At 42.4% G+C, this 18,891-nt stretch overlaps 1 protein-coding gene across 1 annotated transcript in view; it reads right to left on the bottom strand.

Moving 5' to 3' along the window:
• Positions 1-10,278, bottom strand: part of LOC137374186 (beta/gamma crystallin domain-containing protein 3-like) — a 43,144-nt gene extending 32,866 nt beyond the window's left edge. The window contains exons 1-4 of the mRNA XM_068039973.1: positions 10,249-10,278; positions 5,911-6,053; positions 5,704-5,830; positions 4,308-4,340 (exon numbers count right to left, since the gene is read on the bottom strand). Coding sequence (XP_067896074.1) covers positions 4,308-4,340; positions 5,704-5,830; positions 5,911-6,053; positions 10,249-10,278 — 333 coding nt within the window. The remainder of the gene's footprint in view (positions 1-4,307; positions 4,341-5,703; positions 5,831-5,910; positions 6,054-10,248) is intronic.
• Positions 10,279-18,891: the final 8,613 nt, after the last annotated feature.

Genomic DNA, 18,891 nt, shown 5'->3' with positions numbered 1-18,891 from the left:
ACCCCACCAGAAAGGCCGAGAGGGGGGTTTTGACGACTGGGCAACTCTCAACCTCCATAAATTTGCCCAGGCATGCGCCATGGAGAGGTCACTCCATAGTTGCCTCACAGCGACTGAAACAACACGGAAGGCAGCAGTTACGGGTTATAAGTCCAGATAAATTGGCGTAGAAACTGGGCGCCACGGGTTGCCTTTGTCGGTGGGAGAGGTCATTGCACCTCACTGGACAGCTACCGCCCGCCTCAAACCGGGCAGCCCCCGGTCAATAAGGTTCTGTCCCGCCACAGTCTGCCTGCTTCAATGGGTGCTTGGAGCTCAGGGTCATTGCCCGAAAGGTGGACTGATACACCGCACCAAACAACATGAAAAAAGGAAAGAAGGTACCAGCCCTTCGCTTTGCAAGCTGGAACGTCAGAACTATGTGTCCTGGCCTGTCGGAAGACCTTACACAAATCAACGATTCTCGGAAGACCGCCATCATTAACAACGAGCTCAGTAGACTCAATGTGGACATTGCAGCACTTCAGGAGACTCGCCTCCCCGCGAGTGGCTCTCTAGCAGAGCAAGACTACACCTTCTTCTGGCAGGGCAGGGATCCTGAAGAACCAAGACAGCATGGAGTGGGCTTCGCCATCAGAAACTCCTTGCTCAGCATGATAGAGCCTCCCTCAAATGGCTCGGAACGCATACTGTCCATCCGACTGCTCACCACCTCTGGTCCAGTACACCTACTCAGCATCTATGCTCCAACACTCTGTTCCGCACCTGAAGCTAAAGACCAGTTCTATGAACAACTCCATAACATCATTAGCAGCATCCCCAACACCGAACACCTATTCCTGCTGGGGGACTTTAATGCCAGGGTTGGGGCCGACCATGACTCATGGCCCTCCTGCCTTGGGCGCTATGGCGTTGGAAGGATGAATGAGAACGGGCAGAGACTGCTTGAGTTGTGTACCTATCATAACCTCTGCATCACCAACTCGTTCTTTCACACTAAACCCTGTCACCAGGTTTCATGGAGGCACCCAAGATCACGTCGTTGGCACCAGCTAGACCTCATTGTCACAAGGCGAGCCGCCTTAAACAGTGTTCAAATCACACGCAGCTTCCACAGTGCGGACTGCGACACCGACCACTCCCTGGTGTGCAGCAAGGTTAGACTCAGACCAAAGAAGTTGCATCATTCCAAGCAGAAGGGCCACCCGCGCATCAACACGAGCAGAATTTCTCACCCACAGCTGTTACAAAAATTTCTAAATTCACTTGTAACAGCCCTTCAAAACACTCCCACAGGGGATGCTGAGACCAAGTGGGCCCACATCAGAGACGCCATCTATGAGTCAGCTTTGACCACCTACGGCAAACGTGCGAAGAGAAATGCAGACTGGTTTCAATCTCATAATGAAGAGCTGGAACCTGTCATAGCCGCTAAGCGCATTGCACTTTTGAACTACAAGAAAGCCCCCAGCGATTTAACATCCGCAGCACTTAAAGCAGCCAGAAGTACTGCACAAAGAACGGCTAGGCGTTGCGCAAACGACTACTGGCAACACCTATGCAGTCATATTCAGCTGGCCTCAGACACCGGAAACATCAGAGGAATGTATGATGGCATGAAGAGAGCTCTTGGGCCAACCATCAAGAAGATCACCCCCCTCAAATCTAAATCGGGGGACATAATCACTGACCAACGCAAACAGATGGACCGCTGGGTTGAGCACTACCTAGAACTGTACTCCAGGGAGAATGCTGTCACTGAGACTGCCCTCAATGCAGCCCAGCCTCTACCAGTCATGGATGAGCTGGACATACAGCCAACCAAATCGGAACTCAGTGATGCCATTGATTCCCTAGCCAGCGGAAAAGCCCCTGGGAAGGACAGCATTACCCCTGAAATAATCAAGAGTGCCAAGCCTGCTATACTCTCAGCACTACATGAACTGCTATGCCTGTGCTGGGACGAGGGAGCAGTACCCCAGGACATGCGCGATGCCAACATCATCACCCTCTATAAAAACAAAGGTGACCGCGGTGACTGCAACAACTACCGTGGAATCTCCCTGCTCAGCATAGTGGGGAAAGTCTTTGCTCGAGTCGCTCTGAACAGGCTCCAGAAGCTGGCCGAGCGCGTCTACCCTGAGGCACAGTGTGGCTTTCGTGCAGAGAGATCGACTATTGACATGCTGTTCTCCCTTCGTCAGATACAGGAGAAATGCCGTGAACAACAGATGCCCCTCTACATTGCTTTCATTGATCTCACCAAAGCCTTTGACCTCGTCAGCAGACGTGGTCTCTTCAGACTACTAGAAAAGATCGGATGTCCACCAAAGCTACTAAGTATCATCACCTCATTCCATGACAATATGAAAGGCACAATTCAACATGGTGGCTCCTCATCAGAGCCCTTTCCTATCCTGTGTGGTGTGAAACAGGGCTGTGTTCTCGCACCCACACTTTTTGGGATTTTCTTCTCCCTGCTGCTTTCACATGCGTTCAAATCCTCTGAAGAAGGAATTTTCCTCCACACAAGATCAGGGGGAAGGTTGTTCAACCTTGCCCGTCTAAGAGCGAAGTCCAAAGTACGGAAAGTCCTCATCAGAGAACTCCTCTTTGCTGACGATGCTGCTTTAACATCTCACACTGAAGAATGCCTGCAGAGTCTCATCGACAGGTTTGCGTCTGCCTGCAATGAATTTGGCCTAACCATCAGCCTCAAGAAAACGAACATCATGGGGCAGGATGTCAGAAATGCTCCATCCATCAATATTGGCGACCACGCTCTGGAAGTGGTTCAAGAGTTCACCTACCTAGGCTCAACTATCACCAGTAACCTGTCTCTAGATGCAGAAATCAACAAGCGCATGGGTAAGGCTTCCACTGCTATGTCCAGACTGGCCAAGAGAGTGTGGGAAAATGGCGCACTGACACGGAACACAAAAGTCCGAGTGTATCAGGCCTGTGTCCTCAGTACCTTGCTCTACGGCAGCGAGGCCTGGACAACGTATGCCAGCCAAGAGCGACGTCTCAATTCATTCCATCTTCGCTGCCTTCGGAGAATACTTGGCATCAGGTGGCAGGACTATATCTCCAACACAGAAGTCCTTGAAGCGGCCAACACCCCCAGCTTATACACACTACTGAGTCAGCGGCGCTTGAGATGGCTTGGCCATGTGAGCCGCATGGAAGATGGCAGGATCCCCAAAGACACATTGTACAGCGAGCTCGCCACTGGTATCAGACCCACCGGCCGTCCATGTCTCCGTTATAAAGACGTCTGCAAACGCGACATGAAATCGTGTGACATTGATCACAAGTCGTGGGAGTCAGTTGCCAGCATTCGCCAGAGCTGGCGGGCAGCCATAAAGACAGGGCTAAATTGTGGCGAGTCGAAGAGACTTAGTAGTTGGCAGGAAAAAAGACAGAGGCGCAAGGGGAGAGCCTACTGTGCAACAGCCCCAACAAACAAATTTCTCTGCAGCACCTGTGGAAGAGCCTGTCACTCCAGAATTGGCCTTTATAGCCACTCCAGGCGCTGCTTCACAAACCACTGACCACCTTCAGGCGCGTATCCATTGTCTCTCGAGATAAGGAGGCCCAAAAGATTACAGTCGTTTTCCATCCAGCTTAGTGGGACATATTCTCTCATCAGAAGTATTAAGACTTTCGAGTCCATATAAAATGTCCATTTCAAAATGCACCAAATAAATTATCAAAGATGTACATTTTCTGAGGGACCATAACCGTTTCAGAAAATAAATCCCACACATAATGTAAACATCTAGAATTGGCTCTGTAGCACAGAATGTTATAAAGCTAAGAATGCCAGAGCACTTTTTATTCCTTTTTAGCACAGTCCCAAAGCTCAAGCTAAATTGCCATCCACTAGAAAATAAACAGGTACCAATAAAAATTAACAACTGGAAATCTTCCAATCTATACCTCTGCGATTTCCTCTTGAGTTGTGCAGTCATGCTACATGGGGGTTCCCACCAAGGAGCACAGTGTTGAAGGTAGCAAGTGGAGTGCACAATCTCTAGGTGACTTTACCAACAACATATCATTGTGTGCAAAAAGCAATGCTACAATTGGTTCAGAAGTGTCTTAACAGATATTTCTGAGGTTAATGCCATCCAACACATCACTGATGAAGACAGTGAACAAAACAGATGACAGAGGACCAAATTGTCTCATTCTCTTTCGAAATATTACTGCCAGTAATGATAATAAAAATGAAGATTTTTGGAATATACCTATTTATTAAATGAAACAACTTATTAATGCTATGCAATTAATGCTTATTATACCTGAAACTGTGCTTCATTTCCTCCAACAGGTTCCTGTAATACAATTCACAGGATATTTGGTCAGCCAGTCTAAAATATAATTTATTATTTCAATACACAAAATGGTTCATTGTTAGTACAAAATGTATTTTAAAACTGAGCAGAATAGTGTTTGAATTCTAGAACAAACATCAGGCATTTCATTTCACTATTAAGAAATATGGATTCTATCACCAACACATGACTGTGTTTGCTCAGTAAGAATGATTGGCTATAAAAAGAACATTTTACTCACAACTAGTCAATTTCCAATGGTGTTACACAAGGAGAATCAAGATTAATCGTAATTGTAAAGAGTCTATGAATAAAGGTGGTATATTTTCACCACTGTGAGCATTTTTTCCTTTAATAAGAAAGTTACATTATTAAACTAAAATAAAAACAAGAAATGCTGGAAATACTCAGCAGGTCTGGCAGCATCTGTGGAGAGAGAAGCAGAGTTAACATTTCAGGTCAGTAACCCTTCTTCAGAACTGGCAAATATTAGAAATGTAAAAGATTATAAGCAAGTAAAGTGGGGGTGGGGCAAGAGATAACAAAGGAGAAGGTGTAGATAGGACAAGGTCACAGAATAGCTGACCAGAAGGTCGTGGAGCAAAGGCAAACAATATGTTAATGGTGTGTTGAAAGACAAAGCATTAGTACAGATAGGGTGTTAATGGACTGAAAATTGAACAACCGCAAGTACAAACATGTTTTTTTTCCAGTTTTTTTTTTCATGTTTGGGTGGTGACCTGTTCCTTTTTTGGGGGCTTCTTCTTTGTGGTTCTCCTTTTGATCACTTGCTACTCATCCGATTGTCCCACTGCTGCCTCCTCTTCCATGGATTCTGTGTATTGAAGAGGGTTTTCCGGGCATGGGGTCGGTGTTGGATCGCTGGTTGCAGCTGGCTCCCCTTTCCTCTTCTTCTCAGATGGATTTTCCTCGCTACGGGGAGGATTGCACGAGGCACGTTGACCATTCCTCCCCCCAGCCTTTCCTGTGCACAACTGAGGCAGCGTTTGGGGCAGGTCTTGTAGAGGTACTATCTCTTTATGGTGCCTAGTTCTGGTCTCGCCTGTAAGTGGAAACATCTTCCCTATGTCTACCTCATCAATCCCTTTCATAATCTAAAGGCCTCTACAAGTCATCTCTCAGTCTTTTCATTTCTAGAGAAAAGAGCCCCAACCTGTTCAGTCTTTCCTGCTATGTATATAGAACTGAGAGGTTATATCTATCACATTTACTGCATTCCTTTTGTTTATATACTTGGCAATCTTCTTCAAGAATTTACTTAAATTAACAAGTACAACCTGCACTTTATGTTGACTAGATACATAACAACATTCACTTTTTTACTAAAAGCAAAATAACGTACCAGTTGGATTGGGCGTATTGACATGATTGAGCTATCATTTCCTCCCCAGTCAGTGTAGTCTCTGTACATTCCTTTTTCTAGAATATATTGCTCTCCAGAGTAATATTCTTCATGATATGCCACCCACCTAATATAGAGATACATTTTGAAAGTTAGTTCAATGGCACTTACAACATCTAATTCTAAACAAATTGAAAACACACTTACACTCCATTTTTTACTTCAATTGACCGAGTCACTGTTCCATATTCTATATTTGTCAAGTTTGGAATGTCATGATTCACAGAAATGCTATTGCCATTCTTTAAGTCTGCTTCCTCAAATAAGACGATTTCAGGTTTCATATAATCCTGGTGAAAAAGATAGTCAAAATATTATCACTAGTAATTGCAAACATATTCCACACAAAGGGTTGGGTTTTACGAAAATCCAGGTTGTCCTGCCGCTGGGACCGAAAGCGGGTTGCGAGACTGTGCGGACAGATGGCAGAACGCCAGGTGGGATTTTACGGCAGTAACCAATTAAAGGGCCGCTGCCAGACTGCTGTACAATTGAGGGCAACGGCCCACCTCTCAGAGCTGATGGCTCAGTCAGAGGGCTGGTAGCTTGGCAGCAACACCGATAGTGGTGTAGAGAGTAGCGGGTGCCTCCATGTTGAGGTGCCCTGAAAGGCCAGGTAAGTTCTTTTTTACTGTGCTGGGGCCAGGCAGGCAGGCCCTGGCGATTGGATGGGTGAACTCTTCAGTGGCGGCGTCAGAGCAGCAGAGACGGCCATTGCTGCCAGGACCGCCCGTCCGTGGGCCATGGAGCAACCGCAAAGAAAGGCCCCCTCCCCTGGGAACTTCTGGGAGTCCACCACTGTTTACCTTGTGGTCTCTTTACATGGTGGCAACCCGTCCCAACGCCAGTAAAATGCCGGTGGGGGCAGGAAGTGGCTGTTTATTGGCCAATTAGTTGGTTTAATTGGCCGCCCACCTCCAGTCTGTGGGGTGCCGCGCTACTGCCATTGACAATATCCCATGGCGGCAGGAAGATGTTGGACTCTCCTCCCAATGCCTTCTGCCGCCATTGTACGACCCCTCCTACTTTCCAACCCATCTCCAGAGGACCAGTAAAATTCAGCCCAAAATATCTGTTTGTGGAAATTGTAGACCATGGAACTAAAGAGTCTGCTCATTTTTTTGCGGTGGTAGAAGTGCATCTGATCTTGTTCAAAATCCCATCACCACCGGTTACCATTCTCTTCATACAATGTGGCCTACCAAGCCAAAAGTCTCCCCAGACTTTCCCCTGCCCTAAACCTGAACCAGTATCTTTCTATAGTTTCTTCTCTCCTCTAATGCCCTCTTTCAGCTCATCCTATCCATTTGACCCATGTCCTCCTTCCTTGATCCCATTCCTGCTAAACTGATGACTGCCCAATTTCCTTTCCTGGGCCCTATGTTCTGTGATATTGTAAATGGAGCCTCCTTTCAAAACCCTCAAAGTCCAATTAGACTGTCAATTTCGCAAACAGTGGGGCTCTTCTACCCTTTAAATGCTTAGTTGCCTCTTTTGGTCCTGCCACATTACCGCCAGGATTTTGTGTCTAGGCTGATGATAGGATTCTTGTCATCAAGAAGTAGCCTATCAGGGGCTGACCATGTATTCCAAAACAGGGAAATGCGTTGGGGGTTTTTGTCACATAAATTTGTATTACTGAAAGTCTTAAGCAAACATTGCTTCATTCTAACTCAGGTCTATTTGTACAAAAACAAATTGTATTTCTATATTTTGTGCAACACTTATTTTGCCAGAAATGCAACAAAATGAAGGTGTGTCTTTCAGAAAGAATTATTAAACTGATGTTTCAGGTGGATGCAAAAGATCCCATGATTCTAATTGCAGAAGAATGGATAGTTCTCCTATTATTGCAGCCAACATTGCTTGCTCAATTAGTATCACAAAACCTGGTTAGCTAGTTATTCATCTCATTACTGATTGTGGGATGTCACTGTACACAAATGTGCTTCTTAAATAGCAACAGTAACTGCAAAGTCTAATTTAATCTTGGTGATGTTTGTGCTTTAGATGTTTCTGAGAGATGTGATAAAGCACTTGTTACACTTTGGGAAAGAATTTGGGAATGATTTATGTTGAAGAATTGTGTTTTAAAACAAAGTTAATTTGTACAGGTTTAAAATGCCACAGGCTACAGCCTCTGAGATCGGTGGTGGTAATTCAAGTGTACACACAATTTCGCAGCAGACAAGGTGACGGTGACATAGTGGTATTATCACTGGACTAGTAACTCAGAAACCCAGGGTATTTCTCTGGGGACATGGGTTTAAATCCCACCACAGCAGAAGGTGGCATTTGAATTCAATTCAAAAATCTGGAATAAAAAAAGCTAATCTAATGATGGCCATGAAACCATTGTCGATTGTTGTAAAAACCCATCTGGTTCACTAATGTCCTTGAAGAAAATCTGCTGGCCTACATGTGACTCCAGACCCACAGCATTTCAGACTCTTAAATGGCCTAACAAGCCACTCAGTTGTATCTAACTGCTATGAAGTCAATAAAACAGAATGAAACCAGATGGACCACCCGGCATCAACATAGGCACTGGAAACAACAGCAGCAAACCCAGCCCTGTTGTCCCTGCAAAGTCCTCCTTACTAACATCTGGGGACTTGTGCCAAAGCTAGGAGAGCTATCCCCACAGACCAGTCAAGCAACAACCTGACATTAAAGCCTGGCTCGGGTATAAAATTAAAACCCGACCCGACAACAGCCAACCTGGGCCCGAGTCCTCTAATTTTTTTTAAATGCCCAACCCAACCCGAACCCGACACATGTAGTCAGGTTTGGTCGGGTAGCCAGGCTTTACTGCAGAGTGCGGAGTCCGGACTGCACATTTTCCACCTTGACGTCCTGAATGTTCATTTGAAGATTACTTCCCGGAGCAAGGCAGCACTGTTTCCATGTCCAGTCCGACCCAACCCAAGCCCGAATGCTGGACCCAGAAGAGAGACCCGACCCGTCCCGAACCCGACCGGCAGGACAGACCCAGCAGAGGTGGTGGCACAGTGGTATACAGTCGAGAGGGAGTTGCTCTGGGAGTCCTCAACATTGACTCCAGACCCCATGAAGTCTCATGGCATCAGGTCAAACATGGGCAAGGAAATCTGCTGATTACCACCTACTGCCCTCCCTCAGCTGATGAGTCAGTACTCCTCCATGTTGGTCACCACTTGGAGGAAGCACTGAGGGTGGCAAGGGCACAGAATGTACTCTGGGTGGGGGTCTTCAATGTCCAACACCAAGAGTGGCTTGGTAGCACCACTACTGACTGAGCTGGCCGAGTCCTAAAGGACATAACTGCAAGACTGGGTATGCAGCAGGTGGTGGGGGAACCAACAAGAGCGAAAAACATACTTGACCTCGTCCTCACCAATCTGCCTGCTGCAGATGCATCTGTTCATGACAGTATTGGTAGGAGTGACCACTGCCCAGTCCTTGTGGAGACAAAGTCCTGCCTTCACTTTGAGGATACCCTCCATCATGTTGTGTGGCACTACCACCGTGCTAAATGGGATAGATTTCGAACAGATCTAGCAATGCAAAACTGGGCATCCATGAGGCACTGTGGGCCATCAGCAGCAGCAGAATTGTACTCAACCACAATCTGTAACCTCATGGCCCGGCATATCCCCCACTCTACCATTACCATCAAGCCAGGAGACCAGCCCTGGTTCAATGAAGAGTGTAGGAGGGCATGCCAGGAGCAGCACCAGGCATACCTCAAAATGAGGTGTCAACCTGGTAAAGCTACAACCCAGGACTACTTGCATTCCAAACAGCGTAAGCAGCATGCGATAGACAGAGCTAAGCGATCCCATAACCAATGGATCAGATCTAAGCTCTGCAGTCCTGCCATATTTGGCCGTGAATGGTGGTGGACAATTAAACAACTAACTGGAGGAGGTGACTCCACAAATATCCCCATCCTCAATGATGTGAAAGATAAGGCTGAAGCATTTGCAACAATCTTCAGCCAGAAGTGCCGAGTCGGTGACGAACCAAACATGCCCCATTCTGGGCAGGTGCATTAGATTAAAATCATGGCTTTAATGTTAATAAGTTTTTTAATGACCTAGCACTGATCCATATAACCAATGATATCATTAATATAAAGCTTCACATCTGCTCCCTTCACTGTTTGAGAGGAAACACAAACCACAGATACATTGCCAATAGTTAATAATTTGCTTCCTTTGGTCAGAAGGTTTGAAATATCTCATTACCATCCATTCAGAAATGGTATGTTTCTTGTGTAATTATGATCACTTTAGAAATTCCATAAGAGATTACTATGTGTCTTAAAAGTTCCTCAGCTGTAATAAGAGGCAATGTTTTTTTCACAATTGCATTTTTCAGCAAAGCAGTAACCTGGCATTTAACTTTGATCATCATCATCCCACAGTCTTGCTTAATTTTAGCAGACTATAACAGAATAAATCTTAATAGATCGTAAAGGAGATGAGTGCAAGTGAGCCCCACCTTGAATTCTTTATTCACTCCACAACCCATTTTTAGCAATTACTAGCCCTCATGAGTTAGCTGCTGTCTATATAAGAGAACGCGAGACACATCTCCATTAAAGAATGCCCTCTTTCAAAATATATATTTTTAGCAACTGCTGGACAGTGAATAAGAAGTTGTGATCCCGTAAATCTTGGAGTACCATTCATAAAATCATATGTTTCAATCCCTCCCTTGACAGGAATCCCAACACATATTGCCATTTAATGCACTTTGTCAAATGGAGCTGTGTCCAGAGGCAGAGCATTAATCTTAAAGAGCAAAAGCTGATAATCCTGATTGGCCAAGCATTGCATTATTACCAATGTCTATGGAGTAGCCAGGGTATAGCTCAGACCATCTTTTCTCCCAACTCAGGGATGAGGTGTGGTGTCAGGATGGGAATGGATACCTAAAGAGGAGAAAGCATTTGGTATCCATATGACTTAGTCAAACAGTCTAATATAAACTCACAGCCTGGATATATCGCATGGATTGTACTGTACTGTCAAATCCACCCCATGCCTGCCAATCCTCATACTCTCCTTCCTCCAGTAGGTACTGGTGTCCTCTGTAACATTCTTTTTCATAACAAACCCATCTGAATAACAAAGAAAACGTATTTACAATATTGATTAAAACAATGCTGTCAGCAGGGAAGAAATATCGATGTTTTACTTTTTTAAAACATAAATAGCTCTCCTTCAATATATTACTGACATGGGGATATTTTCACTTTCACCGCAACTGTAAAACTGGCAGTTGCAGATAAGCTTTCTGTGATACACCTGCCTGGTTTTCCTTTTTATTGAAGTTGGAAATGAAGCTCAGGTGAGGTGTATAATGCATGGCAGATTCACTACTGCCAGTCTTACAACTGTGTCAAAATTGAAAATCACCCTGCCGAGTCAGAGGGAATATTTTTCGCTCAGTGCATGTTAATATAAATGTACCCGGTTTAGTAAAAGAATTCTCTTTAATTTAAGACAGGGCTAAATTGTGGCGAGTCGAAGAGACTTAGTAGTTGGCAGGAAAAAAGACAGAGGCGCAAGGGGAGAGCCAACTGTGCAACAGCCCCAACAAACAAATTTCTCTGCAGCACCTGTGGAAGAGCCTGTCACTCCAGAATTGGCCTTTATAGCCACTCCAGGCGCTGCTTCACGAACCACTGACCACCTCCAGGCGCGTATCCATTGTCTCTCGAGATAAGGAGGCCCAAAAGAAAGAAGAAGTCCAATATATAGCCCTGCTTTTCCTCAAAACATGCATAACTAGTTTTACTGTCAGAAATAGTGGTATACTATATATTAATACTTATTAATATATAATAATAGGTGTGTCTATATAATTGAATTAGATTACTAATTATCACAGAGGAAAATGCCTGGAACACTCATTAAAAAGATTCATTTCCAATTTCAATTGTGAGCTTTTGTTTCCATTGACTTTTTAACATTTAAATTGAACATTTTTTATTCACTGTGATAAACAAGCAAACAAAATACTATAAGAGTGTGTGTTAATCGTACACAATTTATGTATCTGCCATTGTAGTTAACCACATCATTGATATTGTTTTGTCCCATGACAATAGAATTAGTGGCATTGTAAAACATGCAGTAAACATGACCAATCATTTATTATTGTTCCTTTGTTTTTATTAATTAGGCAATTTATAAATATTCAATAATAAATAGGATTATAAAAGCAGCCATTTCACAGTTCCCAACAATAAACCAATATTACTAGGAGTTACAGGCTGTTTAACGGGAAGTTTTCTATGTTGATTTAAGCATCAATGCAATTGATAATTAAATATTCCAGGATGCATTGCATCTTTTTCTGGTTTACATATGTTAAAGTTTAGAATTAAGCTTTGTCAATATAGATCAACTTGCTCAGATTCTCTTCTAGTCTGTTGACAGGAGGGATTTACAAAGTACTCACCCCCACGTCTAGACTATGATTAAATGTAACATCTAGTTTCATGATATCTCTGTTGAATTTTGAACATTTGCTTTTAATTATTAAAGGCTGATAGCACCAACATCAGATACAGGCAGGAAGTGTTCCTGAGTTCAACAATGCCAAAGAGCTAATAGCTAAATTATCATCAGTGAATTCAGTGTTTTTATTATAACAAATCTATGATCATTTGGGACATTTACATGTGTCAAGCTCAATACCTCTTCCAAGACATTTTCTGTTGATGCTGTCATCAGCTCTACTCATACAAACAAAACTACTTCAAAAAAATTAAGCAGAGAAAAAAATTAAATCGATTAAAATTCATCATAGTATTTCATAGCTGTTCGATTTAAAATAGATAAATATAAAACACATGCATATGTAAATATTATGTATGTATATAACTCATTTTCCCACTAAGATTGTTTGAGAATGATCTGACAATACTTACACTCCACCAATTACTCGAATTGAGCCTACTCCTCTAAAGTCATCAATGTTTAGGTCAGTAACATCCTCCCAAAGATTCTTTAAATCTGAGGCATCTTTACAAATTTCCCTGAAGTGCCCATTGAAGAAAGTTTTTTCAAATATTATAACCTAAAAAGGAAGCAGCATTTGTTACATTTTACATTGTTTGGCAGATTAAGTTAAGATTAGTGCTCGCTGGGTACGCTGTTTTACAAAAATTTCAAATTATCAAAATTGAAAAATTTGAAGAATGTCACCTTTCTGATTCTTTTTGAAAGATTGTCCAGAAACATGGAAATGAGAGCACTCTGCAATCAAATTATACTGCAAATCTAACCAAAACACAATACATACCACTGGCTTTTAGAGGTTGCAGAGCACCCAGCAAAATTATCAATTGAATTAGAAAGAACATTGGAACTTATTATCTTTTGCCTTAATTGATTTCTGTGGTCCACATAATTATAATTAGAAGATAAATGCAGGTGAGAAAGAACATTTGTCCTACCTTACCTCTTTCATCTAGAAAACAGTAACCTTATCACATCAGTCAACTGTTTTTTTAATGACTCGAAGGATTTTGCCTCCATTACTCTCTGCAGAAGTCCTTTCCAAGTGTTAATTGTGCTTTAAAAAAGTACTTCTTGATATTAGTTCTAAATCTGCCAGTACCATTTTGAACCCAAACATTTTTGTCCTGTTATTAAGGTTTATCTTGAAGTAGTGCTCCAGATTTACCAGGTTTTCCATGGATTCTGAAGGGCATCATGACTGCTGTGTAATTATTCTGGCAAATAGTGTGAACCTCAGGCACAGTCAGTACTAGTGACTGTCAACCAAATTAAATTCCAGAAATGGCAACTGAATATAATCAAACTGAGAACATGTTCAGCTCTGAGTGGTGTTTGCCTCACCTGGCTATAATGCATGTATTGGCAGGATAAGGTCAGGGGGCAGATGGTGGCCCAGTGGTAATGTCACTGGGCTAGTAATCCAGAAGCCCAGGCTAATGTTCTGGGGATATGGGTTCAAAACCCACCATGGCAGTTGGTGGAATTTAAATTCAATTAATTAATAAAAAATATGGAATTAAAAGCAACTCTCAGTAATGGTGCCATGAAACTATGATCGATTGTCGTTAAAAAAAAATCTGGTTCACTAATGTCCTTTAGGGAAGGAAATCTGCTTTCCTTACCTGTTCTGGCCTACATGTGACTCCAGACCCACAGAAATGTGGTTGCCTCTTACCTGCCCTCTGAAATGACCTAGCAAGTCACTCAGTTGTCAAGGGAAATTAGGCATGGGCAACAAATGCTGGCTTTGCCAGCGACACCCACATCCCATGAAAAAATAAAAAGGAACAGGGCCACTTTCATTTTCAGGTGCTTACTGCTTCTAAATCAGCACACAAGAATTATTTGAATTGCAAATTGCTAAGTCAGTAATAACCTACCATATTAAAAATGTCAGAAAGAAGTAAACATTTGAAAAATGATTTCTGGTGTAATTTTTTTCCATTCAGTGGCAATAAATGTCAGTAGCGTGTTAAAACAAACATCTTGTTAGTGCTTTGCCCAACAAATATAGTTTTGAAATTAATGGATCGATACATACCTTAGGAGCCAAAGGCCTTTCCACTTTTAATCCGCCCTAAAAAAACAGAAAAAATACTTTATTAATTTAAATGGAGTAAAGGCTTTTTACACTTAGAGAGCATGAGCAAGCAGGAACAACTCTTTTTTATAGAATCATAGAAGGGTTACAGCACTGAAGGTGGTCATTTGGCCTGCTGAGTCAACATTGGGTCTCTGCAACAACAATTTAACTAGTCCCAATCACACATCCTTTCCTGGTTACCGTGCAAATGTTTTCTCTTCAGATACTTATCCAATTCCCTTTGAGTGAATCTGCAATGATTGAATCTGTCTCCACCACCTTCTCAGGAAGTGCATTCCTAATCACTCGCTGCGTAAAAAAGTTCTTTCTCATGTCACCTCTGGTTCTTTTGCCAACCACCTTAAATCTGTGTCCTCTGGTTCGCGACCCTTCTGCTAATGGGAACAATTTCTCTCTATCTACTCTGTCCAGGCCCTCTATCAAATCTCCTACCAACCTTCTCTTCCCTAAGGAGAACAGCCCCAGCTTCTCCAACCTATCCACGTACCTGAAGTCTTTCATCCCTGGAACATTTCTCGTAAATCTTTTCTGCACCCTCTCTATTCCTCACATTCTTCCGAGTTGAGGCTGAACTAGTATTTTATAAATGTTCACCATAACTTCCTTGCTTTTGTACTCTATGCCTCTATTTATAAAGCCCAGGATCCTGTATGCCTTATTAACCACTTTCTCAACCTGCCCTGCCACCTTCAATGATTGGTGCACATCTACAACCAGGTCTCTCTGTTCCTGCACCCCCTTTAGAATTGTATCCTTTAGTTTATATTGCCTTGCCTCTTTCGTCCTACCAGAATGCATCTCTTCACACATCTCTGTATTAAATTTAATTTGCCATGTGTCCTCCCACTCCACCAGCCTGTCTATGTCCTCTTGACGTCTATCACTATCCTCCTCACAGTTCACAATACTTCAAAGTTTTGTGTTATCTGCAAATTTTGAGATTGTGCTCTGTACACTGAAGTCTAATTCATTAATATATATATCAAGAAAAGCAATGGTCTTAGTACTGACCCCTGGGGAACCCCACTTTCTCCAGTCCAAAAAAATAACCATTCACCACTACTCTCTGTTTCCTGTCATTCAGCCAACTTCGAATCCAAGCTGCCACTGTCCCTTTTATTCCATGAGCTTCAACTTTGCTGGCAAGCCTGTTGTGTGGCACTTTATCAAATGCCTTTTGGAAGTTCATATACATCACATCAACTGTATTACCCTCATCAACCCTCTCTGTTACCTCATCAAAAAACTCAGTCAAGTTGGTTGAGCATGTTTTGCTTTTAACAAATCCGTGCTGGCTTTCCTTAACTAATCTACACTTGTTCAAGTGACTATTAATTTTGTCCCGGATTATCATTTTAAAAGCTTTCCCCCCAATGAGGTTAAACTAACTGGCCCGCAGCTGTTGGGTTTATGCTTACATCTTTTTTTGAACAAGGGTGTAACATTTGCAATTCTCCAGTCCACTGGCACCACCCATGTATCTAAGGAGGATTGGAAGAATACAGCCAGTACCACTGTAATTTCCACCATTACTTCCCTCAGCATCCTGAGATGCATCCCTTTTGGTCCTGGTAACCTAACAACTTTCCAAACACACAATTACATATATCTGCACTTTTACATTATACTGCAAAACAACCTATCTCCAATGTAATGAAGTTACAATACTGTTGTGATACACAGTTAGATACCAATGTTATTTGTTATGTTAACTCTAGCTTCTAGAAATGTGCTAAGCGAATACTGTGAATAGGTGAGCCAGATGAACCAAAGGTCTCCTCCTGACTGAATCTGTTACTATGTTCCCCTTCCAAGATAATTATACATTTGGAAAATTTAGGCTCATTCTTATCCCCTAAAATAAATTTCAATGCCACATCTGTAGCAATAACACATGTTTATCATACCACATGCATTTTTTAATCAAATGATTCTTTTAATATCTTCCTCCATTTATATATAATTGGAAACAGAACATTCTTTGGGGATGAAATTGTGTTTTGTGATGTTTGTCAAAATCACGTCAGTGCCTTTGTTGAAATAGTAACTAGGGAATTTCACACATTAATGTATTTCTTATTAAGATATTCTGAATTCCCTTTTTGACTACCATGAGCAGAAACAAATGAATCTAGACTGACATGCTCCTTATATTTGTGCACCACAATTAACATAACGACAGCTTATACTTAATAAAAAAACCTCGAATTTACATACCACCTTCATACAATGAATTACTTTGAAGGACAGTGATTGTCGTTATATGAGCAAATGTGACAGCCATTCTGCATTCATCCCACAAGCAGACGTAGAATGAATGATAAATTGGCCTGTTTTTGGTGGCATTGGTTAAGGGAGGAATGATAGCCTTAACACCCAGAGAACTGAACTCATTTCTTCAAATTGTGTCAAGGGACCTTGAATGTCCACTTAAATCACTAGTACAGACAGACAGGACTCAGTTTAATTTCTTATTCAAAGAATTGCCCCTCTGTATGACAGACATTCCTTTGATGCTGATCTAGTGGCGCAGTGGTTAGCACTGCAGCCTCACAGCTCCAGCGACCTGGGTTCAGTTCTGGGTCCTGCCTGTGTGGAGTTTGCAAGTTCTCCCTGTGACCGCGTGGGTTTCCGCCGGGTGCTCCGGTTTCCTCCCACAGCCAAAGACTTGCAGGTTGATAGATAAATTGGCCATTATAAATTGCCTCTAGTGTAGGTAGGTGGTAGGAGAATGGTAGGGAATATGGGATTAATGTAGGATTAGTATAAATGGGTGGTTGTTGGTCGGCACAGACTCGGTGGGCCGAAGGGCCTGTTTCAGTGCTGTATCTCTAAATAAATAGATTGCTAGCTTAGATGATGAGCTCAAACACCTGATATGGGCTCAAACCAATGCCATCTGACCCAAAGGTAAGAATACTGTCAACTAAGCTGAGCTGAAATAGATTAAATGCACATTAAAAAAAACTAAGGTTATATCTTAATGAAACATGAATTATTTCCTCACCATTTTCAGAGGCCGTAATGATTTGATACTGTTCGACTTTACTTCAGTTGATATCGGAACAGGGCTGCTACCAGTTTCTAGCAAGGTAAAGCGGCCACTAAAATTTGCCTTAATATAAGCAAGCCAACTAGTAAAAGAACAAATATTTTGAACATGGTTAACTGGAAAATAGGTGAAAAGGCTTTTCATACAGTATATATTATTAATTGTTATCTTTAATAATAATTATGCTGTAGATAATTTATTATTTTATACTAATGGTGAGATTTTATATATATATGATAAATAAACACAAAACAGCAGATGTAGTACACTGTCATATCATAGTCATCAATGGTCACTAGTTTAAATTATATTGTTGTGTGCTACTGGCCAGAAGCTTCTAATATTGTTCAGAAATTAGAATACCAATAAAATATCAGCTGTATAAATCCCAGTAATGGAGTTCCAACTAAAAAGTTTAAATTGAAATTCCAGCCCGACTAACATTCAACTTGGTTGATACAACAGTGATATACAGTGCAGTGTGAATCACTCCATCTGAAATGAAAAGGAAGACTGGCTATTTGCAAAGGAGCAAAAGCAAAATACTGTGGGTGTTGGAAATCTGAAATGAAAACAGAAAATACTGGAAATACTCAGCAGGTCTGGCAGCGGCTGTGAAAAGAGAAACAAAGTTAATGGGCAGAATTTACCTATGGGATTCAGGACCCCAACATTGCGACCAAATGGGGGTCCCAAGCCCACACTGGCACAGGGAGGCCACTTCTATGGAGCTGGTTGTCTCCCCACAAGGCAGGGGCTGCTCTGCCACTGGAAAAATGCCAGTGATCCTGCAAAATTGCCCCTAATTAGGGCCTTAACTACTTAAATTGCCTGCCTGCCTCCATGCAGTTCCCAGGCCTGGGAAACGTCTTTGGGAGCGGGTATGCTTTGGTGAGCAATCCTGTTTCGGCGCCCTGCTATTTTTCCAGCAGCGCAACCCCCCTCCCCACCCCACCACCTCCACTCCCGTCATCCTAGTGCCAGGAAAATTCAACCTGACGTTTTAGGTCAGTGACATTTATCTGAAACGTTTCGTCTGTTTCTCTCGCCACAGATGCTGCCTGACTTGCTGAGTATTTCCAATAAGAGGTGGAAAGGAGAAAAGATGTTCTGTATTGGCAGAGGAGGTCCTCCAAACATACACTCAGAAGGCTGTGGGAGCAGATAGCTATTGCGGTCAATACCAGGAGTGAAGCCCCAAGTATTCGAATGCATTAATAATCAAAAACAATAATCAGGAAAAAGATCAACAGGCACTTGGAAAGGTTTGAGTTAATTAAGGATAGATTGTGTAGATAGCATGGATTTGTAAAAGGGAGATCATGCTTGATTCAGCTAATTGAATTTTTTGATCAAGTAACAGAAGATTGATGAAGGGAATGTGGTGGATGTTGTTTATATGGATTTTAAGCAAGTGTTTGATAAACTACCACATAAAAGGCTGGTTAACAAAA

This window comes from Heterodontus francisci, chromosome 10, assembly GCF_036365525.1.
Source record: "Heterodontus francisci isolate sHetFra1 chromosome 10, sHetFra1.hap1, whole genome shotgun sequence".
Classification (NCBI taxonomy): Eukaryota; Metazoa; Chordata; class Chondrichthyes; order Heterodontiformes; family Heterodontidae; genus Heterodontus; species Heterodontus francisci.
Note: the sequence above shows the minus strand (reverse complement) of the source record. Positions and strands in the feature narration are given on the sequence as shown.